Here is a 25,459-nt window from a genome sequence, read left to right as displayed (position 1 = left end):
CCGGAAAAACTACAAGTCTTATGGAAAAAAGTTAAATGGCAGAGTTGTAGGTAATAAAAAGATCTACAACTTTTGTATTTACACTTTTTTCACATAACCTCAAAATTTATGTGAAAAATTCAAAAACTTGGTTATTTGAATTTTTCACATAAATTTTGAGGTTATGTGAAAAAAGTGTAAATACAAAAGTTGTAGATCTTTTTATTACCTACAACATTGCCATTTAACTTTTTTCCATAAGACTTGTAGTTTTTCTGGAAATCAAGGGATACCGTTTTTTACCCTTAAAAACTCACCCCCTACCTCTTCCCGACCTCAGATCGCCCGTAAATTATTTTTCCTTTCATTTCTGTTATATTCTCTTTCTTTTCCAATAGGTTTCATCCTACTATAATTTTTTTTGGTTTCAAAAATTATCGACCCTGGTCTATATAACATATTTATACTTCGATCCTCTTATTTTTGGCTCTACATTCACTGGTACAATTTTTGCTACTTCGTTTAAAAACACCCTGTATAAAAACATATAATAAAAAAGTTTTTGGAGTCGAAAAAATTAAAATATTTAAGCAAATCGACTAAATGAGAATATAAAAAAAATAATACTTAACGGGATTTTAATTGCCGGTGTTGCGAGAAACAGCTACTCCGAGGGTTATATGCCCCTACTGGCATTGAATTATACTCGCAACACCTAGTGCAACAGCTAGAATCGTTCGTCAGTTTAACCCACCAGGCACAGACTGGTTTCAGACTAAATTAGTCCTCATCAGTGTGTCATTGGTGAGGCAACCGACGAACAATCCAGCTGTTTTGCGTCGTATCATCACGATAAGGAAATACATTGTACGCGGAAGTGCAAATGGCTCCATCTGTCGTGCCGACTACCAACCGTGCCATTCAATTGGCTACAGTAGGAAACGACCTGCTATATTGCAGGTACTTGTTGCACGACTGCCACGCACAGAGGGCGAAGACAATGTTTTAATTGCTGGTGTTGCGAGAAACAACTACTCCGAGGGCTATATGTCCCTACACCGGCATTAGTTGTTTCTCGCAACACCGGCAATTAAATTTCACTTTACGAAGAATTAATCTCGGAATGAGACGTATTCAGCTGACCAATTCCGTTTTCAGGCCGTCTACACCTTGCCGAGGGGCTGCCTGGTGAGCATAGCCATACTGTTGTTACCTCAGATCTACTGGTTCTTCTTGATGTTGAGCGGGGCGACGAAGGTGCTGAAGAAGTCCGTCTCCAACAACAACAACCTGAGCAACCCGAACGCTAAGTAGACGTCGACGCGGTGTCGGACGCGTTACGCTCTAGGGTCGTTTAGTTTAATTTCCGTGTTTCGTTCAAGTAAGGGTATCTATTAATGAAAGTCTGAGAATCTTAGGTTTAAATAATTGTTGGTGTATATTTTCGGTGACCCGTCATGATAATCGAGCTTAAAAAACATGTAAAGACTAGCTTCCTAGGTAATTTTATTTATTACATTTGAAAAATATATGTAAGCCGACAAGCTTTAGATGTTGAGAATACTGAGAGATATATTTATGATACTTGCCGGCGTGGGAGGGGGACGAGCCGCTCTCCCCATTTATATGACGCAATATTATTTTTTTTACACGGTTTTTACAAGGTCTTGCATTTCTCCCACGGGGCGCGGCCCGTTCCGCTCCCACCCGGCGACGTTTGTAACCTTTCCAAAACTGTGTTGTGATCTTAGATGTTTCAGCACCAGGGCGTGCCGAGCGCATCAGTATTACGTTTAGGTTATATTTTTAATTTATTTGTGATGGACTCTGTCTCGAATGTATTACCTGAAAATAAATGTTAAATAGCATTTTGTGTCAGTAAAGGGGCAAGAAATGAGTTACCACCTTGTCCGGTATTGGGCCGCTTACTCCTCGTCCTGCTGTTCGGAGATCTCGGTCGCAGCGACTGGTTCGTTTGCGAAAATCGTCGATAGCTTCGCTATGGACCCGACAGCCTTGAATCTGGTTTGGGCCCTCGTCTTGTTCACCTTTTTCTTCCACTGGGAATAAAATCGCAAAATTGAGCCATCGTTCGACTTTAGAAATTATTAAATTTCACTACTCTTATCGTTGGTTCGAACTTAAGGCACCTACACTAGCAGGGAATGGAGTATATCTTTATTTTGACCCCATTTAAGTCTTAAAAAAAATTATATACAAATAGTCCAATCAAATTGCATTTTTGTGTGCCAAAATTTAGTTCAGTAAACAAAGACATGTAAAAATTAGGACAAATTCCGTAGAATTGAATGAACTACTTTACCCCAACTTAATCTTAGGGTTTTATTTTCAAAATGGCATCCAAAGTTTGCAAAAAACTTAAAATTGTCAATGAAAGATCTTTCTCATTATGTCGCCATTTATTTATTTATTTATTATCGACTGGAAAAAATTATAAAAGCAATTTTGGGCCAATAAAATTGACGAAAATACCGTGTTTTTTTGCCAAAACAGTAAAAAATTAGGAAGAACTCCGTAGAATTGAATGAAAGTTCACAAAAAACAGTTTTTGTCATTAAAAAAAAATAACATTTTAGAAAAAAAATGTTTTATACAAAAGTTGTAGAACTTTTTATAACAAAAATTTTGAACACAGCCCGATGTCAATTGATACAGAAATGTATTAGTTTTTGCAAAAAAATGGCTAAAAATCGTATTTTGTTAAAATTTATATATTTTTAAAACGAAAAAATATTTTTTTACAAAACTTTCAGAATATGTAGTTCTTGGCAAGTAGAATAAGTGCATTTTTGTAAAATTGCAAAATATTAGCAAATTTTTTAAAAAATTAAGTTTTTCGAAAAAAATACATTTTACAGTAACGAACTTACGTGACCCATATTGGGCTTAAAATTTTCACTTAGAGTTGTACTTTCCTATGCAAATTGTGCACGTATTGCAAAATATGCGGAAATATGCAAAAAATGTACTGAAACTTTGACGGGTCGAAAAATGTAGATATTTCTCTTATCGTTGAAAGAGTGACCGCAAAATCTCCCTGTTTTTGAGACTTTGACAGAGGCGACAGGAAAAATCCTAAAAATATTCTAAAAATATCCAAAAACTCGTCATGAAAAATGAAAATGAGCATCACTTTCAGTTTTTCAAAAATTACCCTTAATTAGGGGTTCAAAAGACAAAATGAACAAATTAAGAATCGTCAACAGTTGTAAAACCCCAAATATTTCTATGTTGTTATATTTTTTATTTTTTTTCACATTATTTACAATTTTTGTATATTTGGGGGATGATTTTACTGCTTGAGAGGGATGATTATTCTTGAAAATGATTGATAATGTATGGGACTCCTTGTGTATAAATTATTCTAATGAATGTATTTCGAAACATTATCTTTTTTCATGCATTATAATTATTTTATGTACTTTGAAACCGATGGTTGAACTTAGGGGTGGTTTTACCCTCATTTAGGAGTATTTTCCTTCGGATCTAGTGATTGTGGATTATTAACGGTTCAATTATCACGAATAAAAGAAAAAGAAAGAAAATTGTAACTTTTAATATACGTTTTGCATTTTTAGGCATTTAGAGGATGATTTCACCCCTTTAGGGATATTATGGGTTGATTTTCAATTCCGACAAAACCGTATCAAATACGAAATTAGATATTTTCACGTTCATAATATTATTTTGATAACAACAGAAATATTTGGGGTTTTACAAATGTTGATCCTTAATTTGTTCACCTTTTTTGTCTTTTCAACCCCTAAATAAGGGTGATTTTCGAAAAATTTCAAAAAACTGAAAGTGATGCTCATTTTCATTTTACATCACGAGTATTTGCATATTTTTAGAATATTTTTAGGATTTTCCCTGTCGCCTCTGTCAAAGTCTCAAAAACAAGTGGAAAAATGGCTCTTTAATCGGAATGGCATTATTACCACTTGAAACCTGACATTTTTTTATTAATCAAAATTTTTGTTATAATAACCAACTTTTGTGTAAAACATATTTTTTCTAAAATGTTTTTTTTTTTTAATGAAAAAAACTGTTTTTTGCGAACTTCCAATTCTACGGAATTCTTCCCAATTTTTAACTATTTTGCAAAAAAGCGAGGTATTTTCGACAATTTTATTGGCCCAAAACTGCTTCAATAATTTTTTCAAGTCGATTAAAGAATATTGCAAAAGAAAACCATAAAAATATTCAAATATAAAGCGACAAAACTGAAAACTTCCCTATTAGAGTGATTTTAAATTAATAGATAGGTATCGCATTTTTTGTTCTAGCGAATAAATTGATAACGTCATTTATCCATACACAAGAGAACTATTCTTGTGTATGGATATATCTACTTCACCAAAATATCTTTCATCGACAATTTTCTGTTTTAAAATCCATTAAATAAGTGTCCAGTTGCCAAAATTTTCAAAAAAATAGTTCTAATGCGTGTTTGAAGTGCTTAAGTTTTTATAAATACGTTTTATCAGCGAAAAATCGTCTAATTTGCAACAAATTATGACAACGACAGACATTCGTGAATTTAGAACGCAACGCGAAGGCTATTGATTTGATTGGTCGCGAGGAAACCATTCTTTTGTTTTCTACATCATCTGAACGTACCTTAAGTAGTTCATATCAACGGTAGGTCAAACGAATTATTCCGACTGTCTAACTCTACGGTTCCTTAAAGGTTATGTTATCTTCACCCTTCATTCATTCATTCATTTTTCATTCACGATTTGTTTGCAAATAGTGAAGTGTGAAGTTGTGATTTTTTTTCAAACTTTGAAAATGTTTAGCGAACCGAGGACATGAATGAAACGTAAGTAGAAAATATAACCTCTTTTATAATAATCCTCGCGATTAGTGTTAATTTTTTGCTAAAATCGCGAAAATGTACCTGTTCCTCAAAGTAGGTGCGGTTTTCAAATTATACCTCCACTAAATGCAGACGATTGAATAAAACCGAACTATATATACGCGTTTTAGGAGAACAAAACGAATAAATGTATTATTTATTTCAAATGGATAAAAAAAGGTTGTTTGTCGTTTTATTTAATCAAATAAGTTAGGTTATGTTTTTGTGAATATGCCTTAAAGTTGGGAAAATTACTGAAGCGCGAAGCGATTTTTTACGCTGGAATATTACCTCTTCGTCCCTAGAAGGCATCTCGGACAGATACTGATTCATGTCGTTCTTGTTGGTATCCAGGATAGCCAAAACCGATACGCACCCGTCTATAGTTCCCAGAACGAGGGCTTTACCGTCAGGGGTGCTCTCCACAGCGGTCAATTCCGCTTGAACCCTGTAATTCGCTATCATCTCCGCGTCCGAGGTCCTAAAATCAAGTTTTATTTATCGCTGACTTTTTGCTTGAACGTAACGTACCTGAACACCCGCAACGTCTTCTTACCGCTGTGGTAGTAAAGCACGTACTCGTCTGTCTTATTAAAAAGACAGATGATCGTGAAGACTCCCTCCGCCACTTTAGGGATGAAGGTCCTGACCGTCTGGCCTTTTTTCAACTCGATGAGCTCCAATCCCCCTCTAAAATCAATTTAATCTGAAACGACTCGATAAAATTTCCATTTCCTTACCTAGACGGGGCGTACAGACCGTATTTCCCATCTTTCGTGATGCACCCGCCCCACTTGGGAACGGTACGTAAGTGTTTTTTGTTTCTTATGTCGAAAACGGCGCCTTTATCAGTGGTCAGCACAGCGATTAAGTGGCCTTTGTGCGGCATATCCACCAACCCCCCGACGTCCTAAAAACTGTCTTTTATTACACGTTTCGGCATTAGGACGGTCGTACCTTAATCCCGCAACCTTTCAGAGGTATCCGATGCACTAGATTGCCGTTCTGGGCGTTGTGCACGATAATGCAGTCCCTGTTGGTCTTATCGGCAGCTATTATAGCCAAATACTGGTTGTCGGAGGTGACGATCGCCTGCTTGAAAGGCACCCCAGTGGTGCTACGGACGGGGTACTCGAAGGTGTACACCATTTCCCCACCTCAAACAACAAAAATTACATTTCCGGCAAGCGATAGGATGTTATACGTACTGGGTATCTCCCTGACGCATACGGTCGCCGTCGTCCTGACAAAATCCGTCCCCGGCGGGTTGCTCGGCTTGGAAATCGACAGGATCCTCGTCCCGTCCTCGATGAGGGTGAGCTGTCTTATGCCGGGCTGTTCGTCTTTAAATATCACCTGTTGCGTCAGTCTGAGCCAGATGAGTATGTTGCCCGTCTCGGCGGATATAATATACCTGAAATTATGCAAGAAATAGGATTCGAAGGAAAAAACAAGGCGGAAGCGAGTTACTTTCCGTCCGGGGTTATGATGGCGTGGGTGACGATGGCTCCTAGGGGGCTGTCCGCTAGTTTCGCTACGAGCTTGCCGATTCGGAGGTCCCACACCCCCACGCAGTTTCGAGTGGCCGTGACGGCTAAGCTCAGGTTGTCCGATAAACTGGGTAAAATTGAAAATAAACAAAAAAAATACATTGTTGAATAATACTCCTAGTAATATGTAAAAAAAGTATGCTTGCTCTTTTTCAAAATTAGAAAATGATAGTATAATGCAGTGAAATATAACTAAGGTGATTCATAATTTATATATAAAAAAAATTATGGGATATACAAATACGTAAAACGTATAAAACAAAATATTGGTCAAAAAGGACACCGTCTGTGTCTCCTGAAGGCGTTTCGCTTACAACTGGGACGCTGCTAATGCATTTTGCATTCGTTCACCGTAAATCAAAAGGATATCCTTTAATTTTGTATTTGAACATGTAAGAATCATGTAAACAATAAACCACGGTAATAAGAGCACTACAAAGACCCTAATGACGCTGAGTACATATTAGTCAAATGAAATCAGCTATTTGGTTGCAGCTAAAAACTTAAGATACGTTTTGCTATGTATAATATTTTCAAACATTTTTTTTTAATCTGTGACAATTTTATTCCATTTTTGGTAGTATCGATTCTATTTTTTAGGGAGCATATTTTTTTTTAGCATTTGGTCTGTATATGAAAATGAATTACTGACCCTAAAAATACGACCGAAAGTAATATTCGAGTCTTGGGCTGCTAAACTTTATAACAACACGATTTTGTAGTTTTTCACAATCTGGACACCTCTGTCATTTGAGTACTTTGACGTTTTATATAATTTTTCATTGAATGTCAATTTAAACCAAAATTTGGAATCAAAGCAAACAACAAAAGTGCAAGAGGAAGCTAGCAATATTTCTCTGCATTTGTTACCTACAAAGTCCAGACGATGGTACGAAAACTATTATGAATTGTTTAATAAAAGAAATAAAAAAAGCCAAAAACTTAACAGAAAATGTACTACCTACTTGCTTATCTATTACAAGGATCAAAGATTGTAAATGCAGGTACACTACGGTCTGAATTTTGAATGTAGAAAAACGCTTTTAAAGTCAAGGAAAATCTTAATTTTGATGATTTCCATAAAGTTCGAGCATTTTTTAAACAAAATTCTGTAAATTACCTGCCCAAAAAGTCTAAAAGTTTGCCTCAAGAACAATGTATTAAATTTTTTAACACATGATTCAGAATATCTTACGAGCAAGGTAAACTAAGTGGAATTAATTATGTTTTTTTTATTAGCACTGCATTATAGGCTTCTCTTATTGTGGGACTATTCGGAGTTTGACGTCGAAATGAGTTGTTGAATATGCAACTTGACCCCATAGATAATAGAGGAGACATATCAATTGTTACAGTTCCACAAAAAAAAAAATAATATTACAAGAACGTTTACACTCACAAACAAAACAGTTGATGCAATATACAACAAATATATTTCCGTTAGACCTACCCACACCCCTCATAATCGCCTGTTCATTTATTATAAAAATAATAAATGCACAGTGCAACCGATCGGAAAAAATGTATTTAGTAAAATTCTAAGCAAAACAGCCACTTTTTTAGACTGTCTTAGTTCCGCAACCCTACTAACTAACTCTGGGAGTGATTTACTAACACTTAAAAAACATGGGGGTTGGCGTTCTTCTGCAGTTGCAGAAGGATATATCGATGACTGCTTATCAAATAAGATTCGCATTTCTCAAAAAATCCTGGCAAACCCAAAACAACAGTCTAGTATTAGAGAAAATAACACAACTAAAGTATACTTAAAAAATTTCTCGAAGCAAAATTTATTACCGCACTGTATCGAATATTTATAAATTTTTAATTTTTAAAATTTAAGTGTCTCGTCATTTATTTATATTCTTTTGTTCATCAAATTCAATAAAAAAAATTATTAGTTCGTTGATATTTATTTTTTAGAGATACTTTGGAAGTTAAAATAATTATGTGACCTTTTGAAATTAAAATATCGATTTGAAATTTTCAGAATCGAGATTTTTTCAACCTAGAAAATGATAAAATAACGATAAGAAAAATTAAAAAAAAAATTAAATTTTTGACGATTTTGGAAATTTTTAAAAATCACTAGCGACCTCTAAAAATTTTTTTTGAGCTGATTTTTAGAAGGGTCTCTTAAAACATGATAAACTAACATATTTTCACAAGAGACACGAAAAAAAAATTCGTTTTTTTTTGGGCCACCCTAAAGTATCTATTAAATTACGTTAAATTTAGTCTTATTTTGTTATGTCGTAAGGAAGTTGTTTTTTATTTACTTTAAATTAACACCTGCCTTGTACTATTCCTCACAGTGACATGAGACACTACCCACGTACTATGCGACGCGTACATTAACCGCCAACTGAAACTATAAACAGCTTTGAGCCGGCCTCAATTCCCTCCTAAATCACGTTATTTTAACCGCCTCCTGTGGAGGGGGTTAAAATAACACAGGGAGTGGGCCGACGATTCTTTACACTTTACGTACACGTAATTAAGCGTAATTGTATGAACCAAGATTAAAAAACGAATTCAAATGACTAAATGTGTTCATGAATTACTGTTCCTTTAAGAAATAATAATTATTCACATTTGTTTTGTAATTTTTTTTCAATTTTAACTCTTTAAAATTGTATTGAAAAGTTATTTGGAAATTAATAAAGAATCTTTGACAGAACGGACATAACCTCAATTATTATAGTTCATTTGGTATGTGCGTGATAGAAAGTGATTTTCAAGTGGCTGATTTGTTGTGACAGTTTGACAAACATAGATAAGAAATAATATATGTTTTTGAGGTTTGAGATAACGCACGAAAATCCACCAACCACTGCACAAAATACTAATCTGACGGGTTGACAGGTGACAGCACAGAGGACGGTAGCAGAAGTTGCGGGAAACGCTAATCAAATACATATTTGGACCACAGTATAATTGATTAGTATACTGTGATTTGGACGATAAACGTCGATATGTCTGTCTCTTTTTCATTCATCATACACAATCGGAGCTAGCATCAACCGCACAACACAAGAAGGTGTTTGCTTGTCTTTTTCTATTAGCTACTCCACATTAATCGATTATTAAAAAATTATTAAAGAATCGCCGGCCCAACTATAGGTGATTTCTCTCTTTTTTTTTAAATTACCGTAAAAATAAGTTGTATTTAATGCAAAAAGAGCAAATCCCCGAGCGGCTTTTACCCGACTATAAAACAATTTCTTTATAACGCCGTTTTGCACGACCTACTTTGTTAGTTGCAACTTTTTCAACTTTTTGAAATTTTTCTTTTTCGATGCGTTTGTATGGATCAATTAGAACCGACATCTACTATATTAACATCTAAAATTAACCTTTAGTAATAATTAAACAATTAGTTGCAAAAAAACGAACGAAATTAATTACCAAATACCTGGAGCAACAATTTCACAGTCAAGTATGTTAAAACCAAAATTTATCGAGAAAATCCTTAAAAAAAAGTTTCTCACCTTATGGCGTCCACCTGTAGCTCGTGCCTGTCGATGACGTGCACCGTTTCGAAGATATTGTTGATATTCCACACCTTAGCCGTCCTGTCTATGGAGGACGTCACCATGCTGTTCCAGTTCCCTATAGTCAGCGGCTCCAACTGTATTATCCTCCCGAAATGCGCGTCGAGGACCTTCACCAATTTCCTGGTCTGCATGCTCCAAACGTACAGGTTCTTCCTGAAACGCACCAGTTTTATCCACGTTTTAAATACCCCCTCGCGGATGCCCTACCTCACCCCCGCTATGGCGTAGTTCTTGTACCCGCTCAACATTATAGAATTCGACTGGAGCATCTTGGTGGTGATGTTCCTCGTGCCGTAGGGCAGGGTGAGCACCATCGCCTCGTCGCTGATCTTGTTCTCCTCGTTGAAGTCCCACACGACGAAGCCGTTGCTCGTCGTACCTGGAAATTCCAACGCTAACGCGTGTCGTTCCGGTTTATTTTATTTTCTTACCGAAAAGCACCTTGTCGTGCTTGTCCGTTTTCAGCTGCAGCATTATCTCCGTCTCGTCGTTCTCCGACCTCCGTAGATCCTCGGTCTTGGTCCACTGCGTCGTGTCCCCGTCTCGGACGTATTTCGAGACCGCGTAACACTCCGGCGTCGTACAGGTGTACAAGGTGGTTTTGTCTCTGGCGAGCACCAGGGCGCTGAAAATAGACCGACTAGTTCGAACGCTGTTGAATAAGGTCACAGTCTTTTAACCTGTGGTAGTTTAGGTACTCGTAATCGCCCTCTTTGGCGTGCAGGTACAGCATCATCCTGTCGTCGTCCAAGTTACCCCGCCAGAATATTATCCTGTACTCAGACTTGTTGTCAAACTCCATATCTGTAAGATTAGAGAAGTAAACGTCCCCTAGGTTTCGTTGTTCGAGTTACCGAGTGTTAGCACTGTGCTTAGTTCATGAATCTCGATCTACTTTAGACAACATGGCGGTTAAAAATCTAACTCACGCAATATCGGCCAGTTGGAAACATCTATCGGGGCCCGGAAATCCTCCTCCCTATTGCCCCTCATGTCGAACTTAACCCATTCGTCGTCCCCGTAGACGAACAGGTTGTGATTCAGCAGGTATATTCCCGTGACGGGCCTGCCGCCGCTCAACGGGTTGTCGACTATCACGAATTCGCTCGAGAGCATGTTCAGGAGCACGGTCTGCGGACAAAACAATATAGCGAGGCGTCGATTACAGTCGTCGCGTCGTATACCTGGTTGTTGTTGGTGTAGGCGGCAGCCCACTTGTTGTCGGGGCTGAGCACCAGGTGCTGCATTATCCCCTCGATGTTCGGGTTCACGTCCCTCGTCAAGTCGCTGGTGGAAAGGTCCCACGTGATGAACCTGTTGGATATGGAGACCACGTACCTGTAATCGGAAGTGAGGCAGATCGAAAATACCGCGAACTGGTGCCCTTCTAAGGAATACTAAGGAGATAAGCAACGGTTAGCGTTTTAGTACCCACATATTCGTTTTTGTTACCTTCAACGGCCCTCCGGGGGTGTGGAGGCAGTGATAGAGCGGGAGCAGGGAACAGTGCATCGGCCCCTTGGTGTCGCAGTCGTTCAGCAACATCTTTATGTTCGGGTTGTTGCCGACTTCCGGCAGCAGCCGTCCTATCAGTTGCGGCGCCAGCATGTTGGGGTATTGCCCCAGAACGGCGCCTCCCAGTCGTAGCGCGTCGGCTACTAACATGAGTTCCCTAAAAACGATGGTTAGAGTGTCTCGGTGTTACTCGATTTGCTCTGTACCTTTTGGAGTCTTTATTGTCGATGTTAGTGCAGGCGTCTTCGTAGTCGGCTAAGACGGACTGTAGAGGACAGCTCGACAGCTTGGCGTGCAGCCATTCGTAATTGAAAAGGACGTTCTCGTACAAGTCCTTAAAGCGCCTGGATCGAACCAAGTGGAACGGCAACTCGCCGAACTTTCTCAGGTTGTACCGGGACACGTTTCCTTCTTTCGAATAAAATACGAGGGGTTGTACGGGTACCTTTCTGTCGGCCACGCCTTCTTTGTCTGTCAAATTGAACCTAAAAGCGTTTTTTATTTTCAATTTTAATAAACTCGAAATGAAAAAGTGTACATGTGCAGTTGGTTCGCAGCTTAGGCGTTTCCTTTCGTGTCATACGCGTGCAAGTAGGAAGAACGCATCTCTTAGTACCTGTGTCTCTGTATTTCCGTGTATTTGAACGGTTTGGGCTTGCCCCCGCCCCAGATCCCGAGGAAGTAATCCGCGATCATGGAATGAAAATACGTCGCCATGTTCATGTTCTTGAAGTACCGTTCCTTCGCCGTATCTCGAAATTGTCTTAAAGAAAAGCCAAGGGAAAATCGCGTGGTCGAAATAGAAACGGGGCTTACCTGTGGTACCAGTTCATGACGCTAACACCGTCCGCTTCCCTCTCCGACAAATAGTTGGGTAAGTCGTTCCTTATCCTCGTCCAGAGCAGTGGGGGTATCCTTCTGACGGGCGGCAAGTGGTACTGGTAGACGTCGTCGAGGACCTTGTCGTCCAGGGATATCAAATCCTCCAATTCCGACTCGGACAAGCCGCTTTTCGCGGCCGTTATATAAGCCAGGGCGTGGAAGACCAGTATCCGTCCGTGCTTTAAACGATTTCCAACTTTATTCCACTCTTTTTGACGCCGTCTTCGTCCCCCTTACCTGTTTCTCTATCCTCTCGAAGAGCATCATGATGGAGTCCATCACGGTGGAGGCGAGGTGCGTGTCTTGGGACTTGGTGTAGCTCCTCCAACGGCAGATCTCCGCAAACACCAGCTTGACGAAGATGGGCAAGCTGCACTTGTCTATGGCGTTCGAAACCAAACGCCATTGGTAGTTGGTGAGGTCTCGGTGCGCGGTACCCATCCACATCCTAAAAAAAGTCATTAGCGGATTTTTTTATATTTAAAATCGTCTCAACGTACTTTATCACCCTCATCGCCAGCTCCTCGCCGAGTGCTCTAACTTCTATGAAGTTTTCTTCGACGTCTATCATCCTCCTCAGGATGTGGTACTCCTTAGACACTTCTGGGTTGCTCTCTTCGCAGGCGCAGGATACTATGATCTGATAAAGACCGTAAAGTTATCACCGTACAAGATAGAACGTGAATGTGAAAAATGGGTGCTAATATCATTGATAAATAAAGAAAATAGTAAAGGGCTCAAGTCAGACCCTTGTGGTATAACTTATAAGTAGTTCAGACGATATTTTCTCACCTTGCAATAAGGAGGTAGCCTCGTGGGCAACCAGGACACCTTGTTGGCGTCTTGGGTTCCCGTCAGCTGATCCACGGAGTCGAGAAACAACACCAACGGCTGCTCCTTGGTGGCTAGGGTTAGGAGGTGCTTGAAATGGGCCGTCAGGGGCACCAGATCGTCCGGTATGCCCTCGAACGGCAGCATAAAGTTGTACGAGATCTAAAAATACAACGCCTAACGACAAATTTTTAAATTTAACCCGACAAACCTGCTGGCAGATCGAGATCAGAGTAGGCGTGAGCGCCGAAGAGTCCGGCGTGGTCCCGAGGAACCTTACGATGCTGATCGGTTTTGCGCCCGCGAACCAGTCCTTACCGGTGGACATTCCTGCCGATTTGGCCAGAAGGGAAGTCTTCCCGCAGCCCCCCTCGCCGTAGAGGATCAGGCACTTGTCCGAGTCTCCCGTCATGTAGTTGCGGATGTGTTCCAAGCTGTCCTCTCGGCCATAAAACACCTAAAACGGCTCGTACGATAAAAAAAGTTTCACTTATGGTAATTTCCATTCGTTCTACCTTCACCGAGTTGTTGCAAGCATGCAAATGTTGCAAGATCTCCGTCACAATCTGTCCCTGGGCGCTGGAATCTTCTTTTCTCATGGCGCGGTCCACCAGCTTCACTATGTTCTTGTAAAAGTGGGTGATGAAGTGCTTCAGGTACTCCTCGTGGGTTTCGTTGTCCAAGCCTTCCCTTCCGATCCACTCCACCGTGTACCTACAAGAAATAATTCGCCGATACGTGATTTTGCGATAAAAAAATATTCGGCGCCCACTTCTGTATGTTGCTGGTCTCTATCTTGGCTGGTAGCCTCTCGTCGCGCAAGTTCGCCAGCAGCTTGGTCGATTCCGTGTCCAAACTCCTGTTGATGATGTCCACGAACAAGGAAGCCTTCTTCAGGTTCTGCAGGTTGATGTTGTTGATGTACCTGATGTAAGCGAGACAGTGATTCTTCGTGTTCTTAACGTTCAGTATGCCGTTGATGACCTCTCGTTCGGTCACTGCACAAGAAACGACATGAATTGAAATTGGACGTACCTAATTGCGATTGTGACGGTTACCGGACATGAAGTAGTTGTGCATGGCGTCGTGGTCCATCTTCCCTTGTTGATTTAGAGACGCGGCGGCTTTCCTGAACAGTTTTTGGAACTTTCCCAGGGTGTCCCACCATTTCGCCTGGTCTTCCGCTTGGAGTTTAGGGATCCTCTGTTACAAAATAACTTTTGAGGTCACGACGATCTCTAAAAATCGTCAGTTTACTTGCCTTGTTGTTGAAGTTGATGAGGATGGAGGAAATAGGCTGTAGGACTGAAATCGGGGGTACAGCGTTGCTGTCCTTCCTGTACCAAGTGTCTATCAGGATGGGGTCGTGTCCGGAAGAAGCCAGTTCGTCGCGGATCATCTGTAGTTCGGAGGAGAGGATGTAGGTTGGAATGGGGCGATAGCCGTACTTCTGCCCTAAGAAAACCTGTCGGAAATTCGCGAAAATTGAAATTTTTCGAAAGGTTCTGAATATTTTTTTTGCTTACGACGAAATTGGGGCCCATTGAGAGCCTTTGACAGTTCTGAATTTCCTTCATGCACAATTCGGTGGTCATGTGATCGTCAGTGGCTTCGTCCCTTACACCCCACCTCATATCGACCACCTGTGATTAAAAAAAAACATATATAAGGTACCGTTGAGAAAAACTTGGTTTTAATGGAAGAAATAGGCCTATTTTTACCCCAATATGTAAGCTTTTGTGTTCTCGTAATTCATTTTATTAAATTAATGTTGTCATCGAGCAGACTGAAAGAAAAACATCAAAGAAAAAAGCCTAAACGTTTTTGGAAATTGCTTTTATTCTGTGAATAGAGAGAGGATAAACTTTCCCGGTATTAGGTAATATAGTAAATGGTTTTCGTTTGTACATGGCGTTTTGAAACAGGGTGGCAGAACATTAAAATTGAGACGAATATTTCCGATTGTCTTTTGTTTTTGAGATATAGGGCACGAAAGGTGATTTTTTTAATTTTTAATTGTGTACAGATAATCCTTAAAAGCTAAAAATGTTAGTGTTGCTAATTTTCGACTACCTCGTAGAGGTCGTTAGTTACCTTATTTCTCAATAACATTTTTAAGTATATTTTTTTGAGGTTAAGTTTTCTACGATGCTTGTGGTATATCATAACTTAATTTTATGCACAAAAAGGTACTCTTGTTCAAATTGCTAAGTATACAACTTGGAAACAAAATTTAACTCTCTGCATTTTAGGTTGCAGAAAATCTAACCTAAAAAAAGTTTCAATCTAAAACGTCGTTGGCATTCGGGGAAAGTCGTAGTAAACTAACGATCTCTACAAGATTGTTGAAAACTAACAAAATTGTACTTTGTATGAGATATGGCCAATATTTGATTTAAAAAAATCATTGTTCATAAAAAGAAACAGCCTTAATTGAATCCGCGTTTTTTTAATTTTAATATCAAGTAAATAGGGAGTAACTTTACGCGATGGTTAGTTTTTTTTTGAGTTATATGTTCTCCGGAACACTAACCTCAAATTATTATTTCTTATCAGTGTTATTATTTTTAAAAACAATTTCGGGATTTTAATAAAGAGTATTTTAGTGACGGTATAATGAGAAAGAGGTAATAGATGAAGAGACATCAACAAACGGGGAAAAAAATTAAAATATCTACAAGTAATGAAACTGATACCGCATAGAGTTGTTGGGTCGAGCCAGTCGAACGGTGTGACGTCACAAATACACTGCGAACAGTTTGCATAGTTTCTAATATTTTACGAATTAGAAATTATTTATTGCGGTAAAGATTAAAGCTATCGACCTGGTTTTTTCACGACATATGGAAATTTTACCGAATCATCCCGTTGTGGTATAGTAGCCTGTCCAGCGGCGAGGTATGAAAATTACGGAAAAAAGATTTAAAAAATCAATCACAACTACACGACGTATTGTTACATTTTTTTTGCTTGTGTTCGAACTGTAATCACCCTGTACAGGCCCCGGTATTGATTATACCCGTAAGTACCTACTCATTGGGTCACTCCCGTACCGCCTGGTACGGGGTCCCACCAGTGCCAAGGCCATTTCTTTCGACGCCTCCGGACCGACTTGTAGCGTGACTGGAACTATTCGAATCGAAATTCGTGACTGCCCTAGTTACGTCAGTCGCACGCGCGAATTCTACATTTTTCGAAAAACTCGCGAACCCATGAATATTCCGTCGGCCGGCGGGCGCGGCCTATTAATATCAGTCCTTACTTGAAACTCCAGGCCGTGCTTCTCCCTGCAGTAGTCCTTGATCTTTGGGTAGCACTTCGCCATCAGCGTGTTCCTCTCCATGGTGGTATCTGCAAAAGGTCAGATTTTCTAACGCGCGCTCCGAGCGGTATGTAAATAGCGTACCCGTGAAGGTGGAGCTGGTGAAGATCCTCACGATCTTCGAGCTCACCGGAGGCAGGTTCTCCAGGGAGCCGGCGAATATCAGGTCTATGGTGCGGTCGTCCATTTTTTTTTTCTCCGGACTTAAAGTTTAAATTCGTAACTTTACGACGCTTCTCAGGCCGTCGCTTGACGTCCGAGCGTCTTCGAGCGTCGCTGTGGACTGAAGCGCGTTGAACGCCTCGCCGTCGATATTCGTTTGTTTATCGGCGGACAGTTGCGAATCGCGGCAGGTGCGATTGGGTGTGATTTTTGTTACCTCGGGAGCCGCAGTGCCGCTTTTACTTGTTTATTTTCAAACGGTCCCGGCAACAAAGGGTTTAATCGTGCACAGTTTGTTGTCGCTTTTAGAAAAGTAATTAATTTCGCAAATTTTTTATTTTATTTTTTGGTTCTGTCATTGTACTTGTCCGGAACAGTAGGCGGTGACTCATTTTAACCGTGAGGGCCCCTGGGACGGGTAAGGCGTGCGGGGGGAGTGCGATTCCATGGGCGTAACATTTTGAAGGGTTCAAAAAATTGTAAATGCAGGGTGTCCCAATATTCAGTGCTCTCTGCGGATAAAATTAGCTAATTTAACTTAGCTTTAGCTTAGCTCTACCCTAAGTTGCTTCGTTTACTCACTAGAGGGCGTTAAAATTGACATAACATAAAAATACACTCTAAATTACAACCGAAAAGTTAAACATTTCATTGAAAATCTATTGCAGGACTGAAATTTTGAATTGACGGACGACATGCAGGCGCAGGCTTCCAACATAGGGGTGGTGGACCCACACACTACCCAGATGAACCAGTTCAGGAGCTACGTCACCATGTTAGGAGACCCTAACTGCAAAGACGTACTCAAACTCAAAGCCACCCAAGAGATAAGCAAGAATTTCGAGGTAACTTCGCAGAGGAAACGCTGTTTTCGTTATCCGTAATTTTCTGCAATTGTTTCAGATGATCCTAAACTCGGAACTGTACCCCAGCTTCCTGGACCACTCGGTGAAGATGTTCCTGAAGATCCTGGAGGACGGTGAACCCCATTTCATAGCGGAATACAATATTCAACAGGTGCGTCGTGATAATTCCCTCGTATATTGTTTTTCTATCGCTTTATTTTCCTCCAGGTGAGAAAACTGATACTGGAGATGCTGTACAGGCTTCCGACGAACGAAACCCTGAGGCCTTACGTTAGGCCCATCCTCCTGCTGATGCTAAAACTTCTGGAAATCGACAACGAAGAGAACGTCTTGGTGTGCCTGAAGATAATCATCGAGCTGCACAAACAGTACAGGCCGCAATTCAGCGCCGAGGTCGGTAAAATAAAAAGTAGTACATTATTTTTTTTTAACTAACAACAATTGTAGATCCAGCGTTTCTTACACTTCGTCAAATCCATCTATTCCAACTTGCCGAACCACATGAACAAGATATTCGAGCCGCGGCCCCCGATAAAAGTCAAGGATCTGAGCGAAGTTAACATCGAGGAGCTGCTGAAAGAGACGTTTACCATGACCATAATCCAAACCGAGAAGCGCAATAAAGATGGCACTCTTATATCGGTATGTATTTCTGTGCGGATAGATTAGATGTTTGTTTCAAGCGCCCTCCAGGGATCTGATCTTGGGCCCTTTTTGTTTTTGACATTTATAAATGACCAAAAATATAGTAAGCTGTTTTTTTGCTGGTGACTTAAAAGCTTTTTGCGAAATTGATATTAATTGATTCTTCATTTGTCATAAATTTCGTTCTGTAGATTTTTTCTGTTGCGCAAATAAATTTGACTCGACGTTGCAACTTTTACTTGTTTTTTGCAGTACTACCTGATCCCGAAGGCAGTGTTGTCGCTGAAGGTGCTCCAGGAACTGCCGATCATAGTAGTTCTAATGTACCAATTGTACAAGCAGAGCGTCCACCAGGATGTCAGCGATTTTATACCCCTGATAATGAATACCATCACCCTACAGCCTACGCTAGAGCAGAGGCAAGCGGAGACGTTCAACAAGGAGATTTTCGTCGACTTCATGGGCGCTCAGATAAAAACTTTGTCGTTCCTTGCGTATATCATCAAGATCTACCAGGAGGTGGTGCAGAACCACTCCGCCATGATGGTGCAGGGCATGCTGGGGCTGCTGACGCTCTGCCCCATGGAGGTGGCCCACCTGAGACGGGAGCTCCTGATAGCTGCGCGGCATATACTCGCTACCGATCTGAGAAATAGTAAGTTTTCGGACTACCAGAAGGGTGGGTTCTAAGCGTGTTGTGTTTCAGAGTTTGTGCCGCACATGGGAAGGCTGTTCGACGAGGACGTCTTGCTGGGTCGCGGCTGGACCACCCACGAGTCGCTGCGGCCCTTGGCTTACTCTACGTTGGCCGACCTGGTGCACCACGTCCGCCAACAGTTGCCCCTGGCGGATCTCACGAGGGCCGTTCATTTGTTCAGCAAAAACGTGCACGACGACACCTTGGCCACCACGTGAGTATTGTAGGTTCGCAAACGACTTGGAAACGATGTGATTTTGTCTCGCAGGATTCAGACGATGTCGTGCAAGCTGCTTCTGAACCTTGTGGACTGCATCAGGATACGGTCCGAGGCCGAGAAGAGCAACGAGGGCAGGGAGTTACTGATGCGGATGTTGGAGGTGTTTGTATTGAAGTTTAAGACTATAGCCAAAATACAACTGCCGATATTAGTGGCTAAATGGTACGGTTTCTGATAAACGAGCAAATAGTTCTTTACTCGTAAATTTTTTTTGTTGTAGTGAACAACGCAAGCAGGACACACAGAATTTGTTGCAGTCCAACCAGCAGAACTCACAGGAGAAGGCGGAAGATGTGAAACCGAATCCCGCGGAGCTTCTAGAGAACGCCTTGGCGACGGCGCAAGGGTCCCAACAGAAAGAGGAAAAGTCTAAGTTCGGTTTTCCCCAAAACAACAACTACAACGTCGCAGATTACAGGAGTCTGGTTAAAACGTTAGTGTGCGGCGTCAAAACCATCACCTGGGGGTGTTCTGCCTGCAAGGTATTTATTTATGGAGTTTATCGACACATGGGCTCATTAATCTCTGACCCTGAACTCCTTGACCGCAGCCCTGAAGGTCACTGACCTCTGACTCTCGAGATCATTGACCTCTGCCTTCCAAACTTACTACATTTTCAGGTCTAGTCTGTCCCGAGATACTGACCTCTGACTCCCGAGTTCACTGACCTCCAACCCTCGAACTCACTGACCTCTGCCTTACAAACTTGCTACACATTCGGGTCCAGCGACTTCTGATTCCCGAGGTCACTGACCTCTGACTCCCGAGTTCACTGACCTCTGATTCCCGAGTTCACTGACCTCTGCCTTTTCCAAACTTACCACACTTTTGTCTACAGTGACCTCTGATTCCCGAGATACTGACCTATGACTCCCGAGTTCACTGACCTCAGACTCCCCAGTTTACTGACCGACTCCCGAGTTCACTGACCTCTGATCCTTAAGATCACTAACCTCCGATCATCGAGTACATAACGTAATTAAATTAGAATAGAGAAATCAACTTCCATTAACCGTTATAATTTTTTTAAGATTATCTCTCCTTCTGGTCAGTTAGTTCAGTCGAAGAACTTCCAGCCTCACGAGACCCTGGTGTTTGTCAGATTGGTGAAATGGGCCTTGAAAGCGTTGGACGTTTACACCCTCAACGTGGGACCCCAGCCGGGAGGGGTGCCTCAGCGCATAAACCAGCAGAACGTCAGGACCAAAGAAGAGAAGGAGGTGTTGGAGCACTTCAGTGGGGTGGTAAGTAGCGTTACCGCAGTCGCGTAGTGATTTTCGTTAACGATGCGTAATCTTCAGTTCTCCATGATGAATTCCCAAACCTTCCACGAGATATTCTCCACGACGATCGAGTACCTGGTGGAGAGGGTCTACAAGAACCCCACGTTGCAAACGGTGCCCAATACCCTCCTGGCGCATCCCACCACCAGCCCGATCTTCGCCACCGTGCTGGTGGAATACCTCCTGGAACGGATGGAGGAGATGGGCTCGAATCTGGAGCGGAGCAACTTGTATTTGAGGCTGTTCAAGCTGGTTTTCGGCAGCGTCTCGCTGTTTCCCCAGGAGAACGAGAACATGCTGCGTCCGCACTTGCACCAAATCGTCAACAGGTCTATGGAGCTGGCGTTGAGCGCCATGGAGCCGTACAACTATTTTTTGCTGCTCAGGGCCCTGTTCAGATCCATAGGGGGAGGCAGCCACGATCTGTTGTACCAGGAGTTCCTGCCCCTGCTCCCGAATCTCCTGGAAGGTACACGAAACAATTCCTTTGCCTCGAAAAGTGCTAACACGCCTTTATTTTAGGTTTAAATCGACTCCAAAGCGGCCTGCACAAGCAGCACATGAAAGATCTCTTCGTCGAATTGTGCCTGACGGTCCCGGTGAGGTTAAGCTCGCTTTTACCCTACCTGCCCATGTTAATGGACCCCCTTGTGTCGGCTCTGAACGGATCGCACGTCCTGATCAGTCAAGTATGTTTAGAAGATATTGAAAAGGGGGACAAAAATAACTGAGACGATTGTTTTCAGGGTCTCAGAACGTTAGAACTGTGCGTGGACAATCTACAACACGATTTCCTCTACGAACACATCCAACCCGTGCGGGCGGAACTGATGCAAGCGCTGTGGCGCACCCTGAGGAACAAGGACCCCGTGGCACAGGTGGCCTTCAAGTAAGTGAAAGAACAGCAAAAGCCGGCATCGTTAATATACAGGGTGATTAATTAAGAATGAAGATACTACACGTGAAATGGTGACCATTGGCGCAAACATGTCTTATCCAAAAGTTGAGAGTTTCGGAAATACAGGGTGTTGAAATTATAAATTGTTTTTTTGCGATTATTCTGAAAATATGTAGGTTAGCAACTTGAAAATTTGTGAAATTATATTTTTTTAAGCGACGAATAAGATGCGTGTTGTAATTTCAGCATTGCTGATAGAGGGCGCCATTTACGACCAATTTTACCGAAAGTTAAGTTAATAATTTTTTACCCTGTATGTCTAATATGAAACTTGATTCAAAACCTGAAAGAGCAATCATTTTTCCATTAATTATGTATTATTGTTTCATTTCGGTATCTGGATCCGTTTTCGAGAAAAATCGATTTAACGAACACTACCTCTTGATAATACGAGAAATTAAAAGTGAAACAAACCTAGTAATTCTTCATGTTATTACAACAATTAGCAATAAATCAAATAAAATACGTAATTATGATTTAAAGTAATTGTTCGAAGAATCCACCGTTGACCCTGAGAGATTCTGAGAGATTTTCATGTTTGAAACAACATATTGTAGACCGATCAAAATAACTCATTTAGAGGGGAAAAAAAAGAAAATTGTTACTTGTACTTTTATAAGTGGAAATGGTAAAGGGGCTTATGATGAACGAAAAAAAAAATAAATGCGTGAGTAGGGGCAGCGGAAGGTTGATTTGGGGTGTTGAAAAGTTATGAAAAATTGTATCATTGGGATTTCTGGCGAAAGTTGACATCAAAGAAAAAAGTATCCAATACAAAAGTTGTAGATCTAGCAAAAATCTACAACTTTTGTAGAGGTCACTTTTTAACATAACCTCAATATTTCCGAGAAAAATGCGAAAAACAGTTTTTTTCTGATTTTTCGTTTTTTATTTCTCATTTCCGCAAAAATAATTTAATTTTAATGAAACTATGTGAAAGTATACCTTTCTCTATCTTAAATAACCTCAAATTTTTTTAGATAAAAAAATCAAGAAGTTTCTGAGATATTCATTTTTTTCGGCCTTAAACACTTTTTTTTTCAAAGAAAAATTCTACTTAAAAAAATCATCATACAGAATTCTGCCGGTAGTCATTTTTTTCGTTTTGACATATACTTTTTGGTGAAATAAAAAAATTTGTAATCACAGCTCAAAAACATGCTCAAAAATGCAAAAAAGTAAAAAATGACTTGCAACAATGAATTTTTCAGTTATTGTTGATAATTTGTTTAAATTAAAAAACATTCAAAAACTGATTACACCATTCAATTCTATGGAACAATCCGTGGAAGCATTTTTGCTTGGTCACCCAGAAGTCCAGACTTCAATCCTCTTGATTTTTCTATTTGGTCTCGAATGAAAGATATAGTTTACAAAGAATCTACTGGTTCGCATGAAGAGTTGTGGCAAAGAATACAAATCGCTGTCAACGAAGTCAGACGCAATCACAATATGTTGTTTCAAACTCGAAAATCTCTGAAAACATTGTGTAAAGTGCGTAAGTGTCGACGGTGTATTCTTCGAACAATTTCTTTACATCATTAATACGAATTTGATTTGTTTTATTCTTAATTGCTGTAATAACATGAAGAATTACTTGGTTTGTTTCGCTTTTCATTTCTCGTATTATCAAAACATAGTGTTCGTTAAATCGATTNGCTCCCGAATCTCCTGGAAGGTACACGAAACAATTCCTTTGCCTCGAAAAGTGTTAACACGCCTTTATTTTAGGTTTAAATCGACTCCAAAGCGGTCTGCACAAGCAGCACATGAAAGATCTCTTCGTCGAATTGTGCCTGACGGTCCCGGTGAGGTTAAGCTCGCTTTTACCCTACCTGCCCATGTTAATGGACCCCCTTGTGTCGGCTCTGAACGGATCGCACGTCCTGATCAGTCAAGTACGTTTAGAAGATATTGAAAAGGGGGACAAAAATAACTGAGACGATTGTTTTCAGGGTCTCAGAACGTTAGAACTGTGCGTGGACAATCTACAACACGATTTCCTCTACGAACACATCCAACCCGTGCGGGCGGAACTGATGCAAGCGCTGTGGCGCACCCTGAGGAACAAGGACCCCGTGGCACAGGTGGCCTTCAAGTAAGTGAAAGAACAGTAAAAGCCGGCATCGTTAATATACAGGGTGATTAATTAAGAATGAAGATACTACACGTGAAATGGTGACCATTGGCGCAAACATGTCTTATCCAAAAGTTGAGAGTTTCGGAAATACAGGGTGTTGAAATTATAAATTGTTTTTTTGCGATTATTCTGAAAATATGTAGGTTAGCAACTTGAAAATTTGTGAAATTATATTTTTTTAAGCGACGAATAAGATGCGTGTTGTAATTTCAGCATTGCTGATAGAGGGCGCCATTTACGACCAATTTTACCGAAAGTTAAGTTAATAATTTTTTACCCTGTATGTCTAATATGAAACTTGATTCAAAACCTGAAAGAGCAATCATTTTTCCATTAATTATGTATTATTGTTTCATTTCGGTATCTGGATCCGTTTTCGAGAAAAATCGATTTAACGAACACTATCTTTTGATAATACGAGAAATTAAAAGCGAAACAAACCTAGTAATTCTTCATGTTATTACAACAATTAGCAATAAATCAAATAAAATACGTAATTATGATTTAAAGTAATTGTTCGAAGAATCCACCGTTGACCCTGAGAGATTCTGAGAGATTTTCATGTTGAAACAACATATTGTAGACCGATCAAAATAACTCATTTAGAGGGAAAAAAAAAGAAAATTGTTACCTGGACTTTTATAAGTGGAAATGGTAAAGGGGCTTATGATGAACGAAAAAAAAATAAATGCGTGAGCAGGTGCGGCGGAGGGTTGATTTGGGGTGTTGAAAAGTTATGAAAAATTGTATCAGTGGGATTTCTGGCGAAAGTTGACGTCAAAGAAAAAAGTATCCAATACAAAAGTTGTAGATCTAGCAAAAATCTATAACTTTTGTAGAGGTCACTTTTTAACATAACCTCAAAATTTCTGAAAAAAATGCGAATAACAGTTTTTTTCTGATTTTTCGTTTTTTATTTCTCATTTCCGCAAAAATAATTTAATTTTGATGAAACTATGTGAAAGTATACCTTTCTCTATCTTAAACACTTTTTTTTTCAAAGAAAAATTCTACTTAAAAAAATCATCGTACAGAATTCTGCCAGTAATCATTTTTTTCGTTTTGACATATACTTTTTGGTGAAATAAAAAAATTTGTAATCACAGCTCAAAGACATGCTCAAAAATGCAAAAAAGTAAAAAATTACTTGCAACAATGATTTTTTCAGTTATGGTTGATAATTTGTCCAGACTTCAATCCTCTTGATTTTTCTATTTGGTCTCGAATGAAAGATATAGTTTACAAAGAATCTACTGGTTCGCGTGAAGTGTTGTGGCAAAGAATACAAATCGCTGTCAACGAAGTCAGACGCAATCCCAATATGTTGTTTCAAACTCGAAAATCTCTGAAAACATTGTGTAAAGTGCGTAAGTGTCGACGGTGTATTCTTCGAACAATTTCTTTACATCATTATTACGAATTACATTTGTTTTATTGTTAATTGCTGTAATAACATGAAGAATTACTTGGTTTGTTTCGCTTTTAATTTCTCGTATTATCAAAACATAGTGTTTGTGAAATCGATTTTTCTCGAAAACGGATCGAGATACCGAAATGAAACAAGATACACAATTAATGGTAAAACGATTGATCTTTCAAGTTTTGAATCAAGTTTCATATTAGACATACAGGGTAAAAAGTTATTAACTAAATTTTCGGTAAAATTGGTCATAAGTGGCGCCCTCTATAAGCATTGCTGAAATTGCAACAGGCATCTTATTCGTCGCTTAAAAAAATATAATTTCACAAATTTTCAAGTTCCTAACCTACATATTTTCAGAATAATCGCAAAAAACCGATTTAAAATTTTAACTTTCAACACCCTGTATTTCCGAAACTATCAACTTTCGGATAAGGCATGTTTGCGCCAATGGTCACCATTTCACGTGTAGTATCTTCAGCTTTCGATTTTC

General features: G+C 40.0%; 3 protein-coding genes across 4 annotated transcripts in view; 2 read left to right on the top strand and 1 right to left on the bottom strand.

Moving 5' to 3' along the window:
* Window positions 1–1,847, top strand: part of LOC108906667 (protein FAM57A) — an 8,811-nt gene extending 6,964 nt beyond the window's left edge. For both annotated transcript variants that reach the window (XM_018709988.1, XM_018709997.1), the window contains one exon: window positions 1,138–1,847. In XM_018709988.1, coding sequence (XP_018565504.1) covers window positions 1,138–1,293 — 156 coding nt within the window. In that variant the 3' untranslated portion in view covers window positions 1,294–1,847. The remainder of the gene's footprint in view (window positions 1–1,137) is intronic.
* On the bottom strand, window positions 1,421–16,702 carry LOC108906658 (NACHT and WD repeat domain-containing protein 2). The gene is made up of 29 exons (XM_018709976.1): window positions 16,600–16,702; window positions 16,456–16,544; window positions 14,720–14,836; window positions 14,455–14,658; window positions 14,252–14,396; window positions 13,966–14,191; window positions 13,709–13,907; window positions 13,405–13,650; window positions 13,155–13,355; window positions 12,863–13,002; window positions 12,600–12,810; window positions 12,297–12,541; window positions 12,097–12,243; window positions 11,687–11,965; window positions 11,418–11,637; window positions 11,150–11,362; window positions 10,895–11,096; window positions 10,653–10,769; window positions 10,397–10,606; window positions 10,173–10,344; window positions 9,900–10,118; window positions 6,329–6,475; window positions 6,067–6,272; window positions 5,816–6,015; window positions 5,599–5,768; window positions 5,390–5,548; window positions 5,150–5,339; window positions 1,885–2,039; window positions 1,421–1,824 (listed from the first exon to the last, which is right to left on the bottom strand). The coding sequence occupies exons 1-28, from the start codon at window positions 16,700–16,702 to the stop codon at window positions 1,905–1,907; spliced, it is 5,112 nt and encodes a 1,703-aa protein (XP_018565492.1). The 3' UTR covers window positions 1,421–1,824; window positions 1,885–1,904.
* LOC108906376 (transformation/transcription domain-associated protein) overlaps window positions 4,738–25,459 on the top strand; it is a 46,194-nt gene continuing 25,472 nt past the window's right edge. Inside the window, 16 exon segments of the mRNA XM_023457230.1 lie at window positions 4,738–4,822; window positions 17,346–17,522; window positions 17,581–17,694; window positions 17,751–17,936; window positions 17,991–18,185; window positions 18,441–18,843; window positions 18,895–19,099; window positions 19,154–19,327; window positions 19,386–19,647; window positions 20,197–20,409; window positions 20,467–20,917; window positions 20,971–21,137; window positions 21,195–21,337; window positions 23,157–23,304; window positions 23,362–23,504; window positions 24,715–24,719. Coding sequence (XP_023312998.1) covers window positions 17,373–17,522; window positions 17,581–17,694; window positions 17,751–17,936; window positions 17,991–18,185; window positions 18,441–18,843; window positions 18,895–19,099; window positions 19,154–19,327; window positions 19,386–19,647; window positions 20,197–20,409; window positions 20,467–20,917; window positions 20,971–21,137; window positions 21,195–21,337; window positions 23,157–23,304; window positions 23,362–23,504; window positions 24,715–24,719 — 2,959 coding nt within the window. The 5' untranslated portion in view covers window positions 4,738–4,822; window positions 17,346–17,372.

This window comes from Anoplophora glabripennis, unplaced genomic scaffold, assembly GCF_000390285.2.
Source record: "Anoplophora glabripennis isolate ALB-LARVAE unplaced genomic scaffold, Agla_2.0 scaffold59, whole genome shotgun sequence".
Taxonomy (NCBI): Eukaryota; Metazoa; Arthropoda; class Insecta; order Coleoptera; family Cerambycidae; genus Anoplophora; species Anoplophora glabripennis.
The sequence above is the reverse complement of the archived record's forward strand: the minus strand, read 5'-3'. Positions and strand labels throughout refer to the sequence as shown.

Coding starts and splice junctions, on each gene's coding strand:
- LOC108906658 (XM_018709976.1), bottom strand. CDS start 16,702: ATGGACGACCGCACCATAGACCTGATATTCGCCGGCTCCCTGGAGAAC. Junction 13,908..13,965: donor GAGACCAGCAACATACAGAA/GTGGGCGCCGAA, acceptor TATTTCTTGTAG/GTACACGGTGGAGTGGATCG. Junction 13,651..13,708: donor CTTGCAACAACTCGGTGAAG/GTAGAACGAATG, acceptor GAGCCGTTTTAG/GTGTTTTATGGCCGAGAGGA.